At 39.9% G+C, this 9,214-nt stretch overlaps 1 protein-coding gene and 1 non-coding gene across 2 annotated transcripts; both read left to right on the forward strand.

The window, feature by feature from the left end:
* The first annotated feature begins 6,234 nt into the window (after positions 1-6,234).
* Trnag-ucc lies at positions 6,235-6,306 on the forward strand. The gene has a single exon. It is a non-coding gene; the product is annotated as a tRNA-Gly (tRNA).
* Positions 6,307-6,982: 676 nt separating this feature from the next.
* Positions 6,983-8,941, forward strand: LOC6580272 (lysyl oxidase homolog 3B). The gene is made up of 4 exons (XM_002006085.4): positions 6,983-7,292; positions 7,349-8,297; positions 8,354-8,511; positions 8,572-8,941. The coding sequence occupies exons 1-4, from the start codon at positions 7,112-7,114 to the stop codon at positions 8,787-8,789; spliced, it is 1,506 nt and encodes a 501-aa protein (XP_002006121.1). The 5' UTR covers positions 6,983-7,111; the 3' UTR covers positions 8,790-8,941.
* The last annotated feature ends 273 nt before the right edge of the window (positions 8,942-9,214 follow it).

Raw genomic sequence — 9,214 nt, forward strand, 5'->3', positions numbered from 1 at the left:
AAATCAAATATATCATAGCATATAAATATATATACATTTACATATGTATTTTTTTTTTTACCAAGAATTCCTTTTTTTTTTTTAGTTTTTTGCAATTTCAATCGCATGCATAATCAGAGCTAAGCTCTCGCGTTAAGCCAATTTGTTCGACATGCAAAAAGATTTCAATTTTTCAAACTCATTTCGTGCGAGTGTGGATAAATAAGCCCACACTGTTTGCGCTGGGCAAAGCCACAAAACCGCCAACAAATTATAGTTTTCAATCGTTTTTTTTTTTTTTTTTTCTCCTGTTTTCCTCTTTTTGCATCCCATTTGAAGGCATAAATATTTTTCAATATGCAATTCCAATTATCCTATGCAAATGTAATTTGTCTCGCTGCCGAGCAATTTGGTTCCCTTTCCAGCTGAAAGCGGCGCGCGTACGCCCTAAACTAGGCCCGTTCTGTCCGGCTTTGATGTGTCTGCGTTGGCATAGATTGCTCTGAATTATGGCACTAAATGGCTAGACATGTTACATAATTCATTTAGTCCGAGCCAGGCGCATAGGCAACAACCAGTCGCTTCCTGCCCCTAACAAAAGCAATGTCCACAATAGTTGCGTGCTTTTTGTTTAAAGGCTTCGACATATTTGTTTTATAGAAAATTCAATTAGCCGCAAGTTGCTAAAAAGGGAAATAAAAATAATAGAAATTAATTGATTTCTATGCTGGAATCTCTCCAATAATTATGGGCATAGGGCATGAGGCAGCCCAGCGGCTATGGACTCACGGAGTACGGCTGGGAGAGCGGACAGAGCCTGCTTAAGTTGAGTTTTATTGGCCAAGACGCAACACGGAGATTTTCCGGTTTCTGGCTGTGATTTCTTCTTTTCAGCCAACTTCATAAAAATCCTAAAATAAATATTTGCACACATAAGTTCAGGCGGCGTTGTCGACGTTGTTGTTCCCGTCTGGAGACAGACAGCAAAATAAGCGGAAAGTTTTGTCGCAAATCCCCGGCGTGGCCCAGCCGCAGGCAATCGATAGACAGAAAAGAGCAAAGCGAAATTAAAATATAACCAGAGTGGAGAGTAGACGACTAGGAATTGCCCTGAAGTTAGCTAAAAGCTGGTTCTATGGTAAGCAAAGGATATATATGTATTTCGAAACATATATATAAAGTATATAAAAGAATATTTATAAATTTTAGAATATAGAAAGAACTGAACTGCTTATCCTCCGCATTAATTCTAGATATTTCTGAACGGTTCTTAATATTGAAAAATTAAAGAAAAATCTTTAACGTTTCAACAGATATCATATGGTGCATATATGTATATGCCCATTTATTATATATTTATATTTACTTCATATCTGATTTTAATCTTAAAATAATGCTAACAATGTTTAATAATTGACTTTTTAAGTTGTATATTCAAAATCTTCGCAAATTTATTAATTAGTAATAGCCAAAGAAACTAATAAGAAAAATTAAAAGAATATATACACATTATATAACAGTAATCAGGAAATGTTCATCCTCTTACCCCTCACACATTGCACTTCGTAGGGTATTGACATCATCAAAAATCCAGCTTGCGATTTTATTCATATTATTTAAGCCCCTTGGTTGCAGCAGCCTTAACGTCTCAATATTCAGCTCTTATTGTATTTCGTATTTATTGATATGAAAAAAAAGTGAAATAAATAAACCAACAATTTGCATTGCAACATTAAAATTGTGTGTCCAATGGTGCACGAAACCGGAAATGCCACCTGTTATTTGTATACAATATCTCCATATTGTCATCGTCCATATTGCCATCGATGGATATTGACTTGCAGCAGATGGACAGTTTGTCTGGAAGTTCGAGCGAATTTAAACGCTTCAATAAATCATTTTAATATTATTTTTGTAAAACATTAAAAACACTTTAATATGCAAAGCTTTACCAAATGTAAATGAATTTAAGTAATGCATGAGGGCGATTCAGAGGTCAAAGTGCTGGCTATAGTAAAACCGACCGATTTTAACAATCTCATTATGGCAAACATATTTCCTATAAAAACAAAAACTTAAGAAAATATATATTTTCAACAATTTTCAATGCTGCGCTAAATTTCATTATCTTCTTAAAATACAAGACGAGAAAAAACGAGAACGAAAGAGAAAAACAAAATATCAAAGTAAAGCTCATTATAATTCCAACCGAAAACCGATCCATTTCAATGCCCATTCTCTCCTTGGTTCCATTCCGGCGCTCGCTCTGCTTTGCCTTGTTTTCTCGTTCTTTTGATTTCATTATTGTTTTTATTGCTTCGTATTTTTGTGTGTGTCCAACTGACTGAGTTTGCCAAAGCAAAAGGCGCATTTTAATTCCATTATTTCATTTGGGGCCCACATCGCCCCGTCACTCCCCACCTACTTTGTCTCTCTTTGTCTCAGGCCCCGTTTTCCATTGAAATGCGCATAAAAAGGGTATTAAAGCCGAGGCACTCGCCGATTGTAAAGTTTTTTTTTCTGTCTTCTTCTCTTATTTTTTTTTTTGGCACATTTTCAAAGCTGAACACGCCTTGCCACATTTTTTTTGCGGGCATTTTTTTCAGGGCTCCGCCTTCTTATTACAAATTAATAAACAATTTTTTCTCTTGTATTTAAGCTAGCTACAAATTTGCGAGTTATTGCCACATTTCGTATATGTTCATATATATTTTTTATGATTTCTGTGCGCCGTCTTCTCGGTTTGTCCTAATGAATCATGGTTATGCCGGCAATAATTTAGTTTTAATAGCACTTTGGTGACATTTATGCTGTCAGCGGCATACAATTTTATTAATGTTCAAATGAGCTGCTGCCATACATGCTATCATTATAAAGAGATATCACAGCTTTTAATGTCAGTTTTGGAAGCTTTGTGCGAAATTAACTTATGGAACAACTGCCCACCCGCTCAGTATGTATCTGTGTGTGTGTGTGTGAGGGTGGGTGGCAGCCCCTTTAAAACTTAGCTCAAAGCATTTAAAAACGAATCCGAGATATGAAACAAAAACTTAATTTTATATAAAAAAAAATATATATTGTTTAAAATGAAAATATTTATCAAATAAATATGGTAAATTAATATATGAAATAAAATAAATAATAATAATATAAAATAAAAAATATGAGTTCAAAAAGAAATAAGCTATAAATATATAAAAAGCCCACAAAAATATATGAATATAAATATATAAAAGTAAAAGGATATTTAAAGATTAGATAAATAAATCAAAAAAAATTGTTTACAAACTGAAGTAATATATAAAAATAAAATAAAAGACTTAAAAACTATTTATTAAATTTAAATATAAAAAATAAAATAAAATATTAAACACAAAATAAATATGCAAAGGGTATTAAAATTAAAATATTTATAAAAAGAAAGAATGAAAACAATTTAATGAATATATAAAATAAAAATATTATTAAAGAAATTTTAAAGTAAAATCTAAAATAAAGTAACTAAAACTTAGTTTTAAGCTTTCATTTGATGAGTAAAGGGCTAACCAAATAATTTGCGAACATATTAAAACCTTATATGAACAGCAGTTTAATAGCCATGAATATGAAAACTAAACGCTTCCGATGCATTTGCTTCTTCAACAAGATATAATAATACACGAATATAAATATTGCAGTGTATTTTTAAGTCGAAACTAATTACAACTTTTAATGGCAATCGTTATAGCATTTTATTGGATTTATGTTACTTTCAGTTTGGTGTTATTCTTTTACTTTCTTTTCGTTTTTCTTTATTTTTTGCGGCCCTGCGAGCGGGGCTCTTTAATGAGCCACTCGGCGAGTGCAAGGCTAACCTAATCAGTTGGCTCACTTAAGTAATAAAGCAATTTATCGCTTTTCAATATCCTTTAAGCAGTTTTTGCCCTTTTACTTCCTATTATTACACTTCCTGGGCCGGGCCCTCGAGCGCAGTGAATGAATAAAGAACCCACACAAATTATTTTCGCGCTGGTTTCATCTTATTTTTACAGCTCCTTCGCCTTGCCAGGATGCGGAGACTGTGGAGACTGCGGAGGCTGTGGCTGTGGCTAAGTCTGAGTCTGGGTCTGTTGCTTTTGCTCTTTTAACTTGTCGCTTCGCTTTGCCAGCGGCACACGTTGCCATTTTTATGGCCTGAGCTTGGCATAGGGATAGGCATCGGGATCGGGCTAGGGATTGGGATTGGGATTGGCATGGAGACTGGTATTGGCTTAAGACTGGGTCATATCCTGGGCCGCCTGCACGTTTTTTGTCCGACGCCGTTGGCGTTGCCAGACCAGTTTGATTTTAGTGGCCAGCGCAAAGCAAGGGCCAGTAATGATTTTATTACACGATTTTATATCGAATTTTATTACCTTTGTGCATGACGCTGCTGCCGATGCTGTGGATGCGGACAGGAGAACAGAGCAGGAGGACAGCGCAAGGATTGCGCTTATGTCGTTGTCCTTACGCCTTTGGCAACTGCCATTGGAATTTACGCACTCATAAAATTGGCCGCTTGAATTGTGTGGGAATTCCAGAGCGCAAAATTCTTTGCGCTGACCCCCAACTCTGGCCATCATAATTCAATATCATAAAACGTTTATCCAATTAATTTCGACTGGTAATATTTATAGCCAGTTCGTGTAGTGATGCGAATAGAAGTAGAGCCTTAAACGAGCTTTACACTGTATTGCTGGGCCAAGTTTAGGGTATCACTAAAACAAAGATGTCGGCTCTTGTAGCAGATATGTTCAGCTGGGAATAATATGGAGACTTTAGATTGATAATAAGTATTTATTTGAAAATAGTTGTTGCTTTATATAATTGGCGTAAATATTTTAATACGGGCCGACAGTGTATATATTACGGAAAAGAAGAAGCTCTGCTCTGCTCAGAAAGGCAAGAACTAATTATTAAGCTGATGTAAGTAAGTCGACGTCTTTTCCCTTGTTAATGTTAAGTATATCCAACTCTTCTTTATACGTTAATATACACCTTTACTGACCTTCACAAAACATGCGATTCGATACTTCCCATCAAAAAGCCAAAGCGCAGTTAAGGATTGAATTTATTTTCCATTTTTATTATATTTTAATATTCTATACTTTGAAATAAATTTTTAATAATTTTCCAAAACCAGTTTTTAAACTGTTGAATAGATTACACCTCAACTGCCCAAAGTATAGCACCTGCATTTCAAATCTACATCTGCAAGAGTGTTATAGTTCATGCTCTACTTCTATATATTATAAAAGTACATTGATTGTGTTTTTTTTTTTTTGCTATTTTTTCTCTTTATTGACATATACACTAACTTGTGTATTCTTATTGATCTTGAAAATGTATCCAACGGCTGTTTTGGTGCACGCTCCATTGACTTTGACTATTTCCATTTGCATGTGGCTCTTGATCTCATTTGCCTATCTCTCTCTCTCTCTTTCTCTCTCTCTCTCTCTCTCTCTCTCTCTCTTTCTCTCTCTCTTTATTTGCCGTTGTGCTCTTTTCCGCTGACCTAATCGGGTTAGATTTCCAATTACGATTATGCTGGCACTTGGCTAATAAGCACACCCAACACACAAACACAAGCACACACGCACACATACATATCCAACCCACACACATGCAACTGACATCCAAACCAAATACAAATGTCATTACCGTCTGTTGCTTTTGTTGTTGTTGCTGTTGTTGTCAGTGATATTTGTTTCAGTGTCAAGTTCAGTTCTCAATGTTGCATGTTTGCCCGTTTGCCGTTCGCGGCGTTTCAAATGGCTGCATGCCAAATATAATGGGTTTCCCTTGATGAGTTTGCCAGCTATGCATGCAGATAGAGATAATCGTAGCAACAACAATAACAACTATAACAACATGCTTTCCTGTACATGTTGCAATACTTTGAAGCTTTGTGCTCAGTGACTGAATTATGGCATAGTTTTCCATATTTCAGTTTGTTTTGTTTGCTTTTCAAATTTCGCAATGACGTTTGATAATCGCTGAAATGGTGGTAGCAAAATGCATTGGGGGTATGCAGGAAGCCTCATTTCATATTTAGTTAGATGACTGAGAAATAGTTTATTATTCCAGCTACACAAATATTATTCTAATTATTCTATGAAACAAGTTTTCTGTTTGTTTCCTTTTAATATGTTAGCATTTGGCATACACTGCAAGAAATTTGTTCAGCATAGATGAGCTTAGGTTTAGGCTGGATTTATTTATCCTTCATGTCAAGTGGCGTCGATGGTGTAATGGTCAGCATAGTTGCCTTCCAAGCAGTTGATCCGGGTTCGATTCCCGGCCGACGCAGGAATTATTATTAATTTATTTTTTTTTATTTCACAGTTTTTTATAGGCTACTCAAATCTTCCGAAGGTCATTTAAGTTATTTAAAAAATTATTTAAAAATAATTTATATTATTATTAGTTATCCTATCATAGAAAAATCTCTATCTCTCTCTCTCTCTCTCTTTTGCTGTCTATCAAGTTTACTAATTTAAATCTCATATTATTATTATAAACAGAGCATTGCTTGGCTGAAATCACCCACTGACAATAGTTTCGATTATCAAAGTTTGCATGCCAAGAAACAAGTGTAATATACACGCCGCTGGCATATTAAAATGTTCCATTTGTCAGATTTGGATTTACATGGAACTAGGCTAAAAAAAAATTGCATTTAGCAGCAGATGCTCTGGCAGCCAGCATCTACGCTCAATCTACTATTGACGTGCACGAATTCGGCTTCGGAATGCTGGCGATTTATATGGCAAAGTGCGCTCTCAATCTCCGCCCTTGTTAGACGCTGCTGACGTCAGTTGAGCGCTGTGAGCGCTTTGAGCGCTCTGAGCGAGCTTCTGAAGCGCATCAGATACATGTGTAGATACATAGATCCAAGTAGATGGCACCGGAGCGGGCCTGAGCATACCTGAAGTTCATAGTTAAATGATTTCATTCGCTATTTAATATTCGTTTGAACTCTGCTGCGTACTCGGCTCAGTTTCAGTTCTCGAGCGCACGCCAAGCCAGGCAAATGCGAAACAGCTCGAATCAGCGCGAATCACGAGTCGAGTCGAGTCGATAAGAATCCAATTGTTCCAATCCACTTGATATCATGTTGGCCCTACACGTTCTCTGGCTAGGCCTGATGGGCGCTCAACTGGCAGCAGCCGCTGTGCATCAATCGATTCAGGATGCGCGACGCGAGCAGCAGCAGCTCGTGCCGCGCTATATCAAGACCCTGAACAAGGAGGAGGGCGCCATACGTCTAGTGGGCGGCGATGCTGAATACGAAGGTAGGACTGGGCCATTTTCATGATTACCTCTAAGAGCTGCACTCTCAACGTCTCAGGTAACATTGAGGTGCTGCATAATAACAAGTGGGGCGCCGTTTGCGATGATGAATGGGATGCCGCTGAGGGCGAGATCGTGTGCCGGCAGCTGGGCTTCCTCGGACTGCGTCGCTACACCCACAGCGGCTACTTTGGGCCCGCGCGGCGGCGCTACTGGATGGATAATCTGTACTGCGAGGGCCACGAGCAGGAGCTGACCGACTGCCACTTCGAGGGCTGGGGCATCAACGACTGTGAGCCGAGCGAAGCAGCGGGCGTTATCTGCTATCCGCCAACGGATGCAGCCGTTTGGTCGGCGCCCGCAGCTGTCGAGGATGATCGTCTGCTGCCCAAGTATCCCATACATCCTGGCTCACGGCTGTATGTGAGACTGCGCGGCGGTCGCTCCAGGAACGAGGGACGGGTCGAGGTGCGCATCGATGGCCAGCGCTGGGGCAGCATCTGCGCGGATGGCTGGTCCATGCTGGAGGCGAATGTGGTCTGTCGTCAGCTGGACCTGGGCTACGCTCGCGAAGCCTTCCAGACGGACTACTTCGGTGGCGCCAACATCTCCCGGCCCATGCTCAGCGGCACCGAGTGCTATGGCAACGAAACGGAGCTGGCGGACTGCCTGCACCACAATCATTTGAGCGGCATTGTGAGCTGCCACGGCAACCGGCAGCATGTGGCTGCTGTGATCTGTGACTATCGGTCGCCCGATTTGGTGGTAGACTACTATGAAATCGAGCAGACGGCTCACCTGGAGGATCGGCCGATGCTGCTGATGCAGTGCGCCATGGAGGAGAACTGCGTCTCCAGCGAGGCCTATCAGATACAGCGCGACAGCCCCAATTGGCGCTATCACACGCGAAGACTGCTCAAGTTCACAGCGGCCGCTATAAATGCGGGCAACGTGGACTTCCGCCCCTTCAAGGAGAAGAGCCAGTGGGAGTGGCACATGTGTCATATGTAAGCAGGAGGCGTTGTCTGATGACTCTCCCTGATAACTCTCCCCTGATTTGCAGGCACTACCACAGCATGGAGGTGTTTGCCACCTTCGACATATTCGACCTGGACGGTCGCAAGGTGGCGCAGGGTCACAAGGCGTCCTTCTGCTTGGAGGACAGCAGCTGCCTGCCGGGCGTCGCCCGGAAATACAACTGCGCCAACTTTGGGGATCAGGGTGAGCGTTTTAGAGTGTTGAGCAAGATGTTAAGCCGGCTTTAACATCTATTTTCCTCAGGTATCTCTGTCAACTGCTCTGATGTTTATCTATATAATCTGGACTGCCAGTGGGTGGACATAACCGAATTGCCACGCGGCTCGTATATACTCAAGATTGCCATCAATCCGGAGTTCAAGGTGGCCGAGATGAGCTACGACAACAACGCCGCCATTTGCGACCTTTTGTACGCCGAGAATTATGCGCGTGTTGACAATTGTCGCCTGGCGAGACCTTAGGGCCTTCAAAGACCTTTAAATCTGAACAGTGCCAAATATTATGATTAATCGTAGAGTCGAGCGTTAAGCGTAAATATGTCTGCATTATACGATCTATTCTGCTTCTATTATTCTCTTTTTTACCAAAATAAAACTGCACACACATATCTTAAGGTCGTCCCGCAAGTACATAGAAAACAAGCGTGTACCAAATAATGAACTTGAGAATCACTCGAGTGTGAATATGTCAGAGACATCGGCGGCATTGTCAGCGCCACTGAAGCATTTATCAAATGCCCAGAGCTGAGGCTGCCCCCAAGCAGATATCAGTGTCATCGAAGGTGGGTGTTGAACTGGAACGAAGTATTGTATTTAGTTAAAATGGCTTTACAGGTCCAAAATGCGCAAACTTGCACAATTTTTTACAAATTTTACTAAGCAATAAA

The sequence above is a fragment of the Drosophila mojavensis genome, unplaced genomic scaffold, assembly GCF_018153725.1.
Source record: "Drosophila mojavensis isolate 15081-1352.22 unplaced genomic scaffold, ASM1815372v1 contig_80, whole genome shotgun sequence".
NCBI classification, from domain to species: Eukaryota; Metazoa; Arthropoda; class Insecta; order Diptera; family Drosophilidae; genus Drosophila; species Drosophila mojavensis.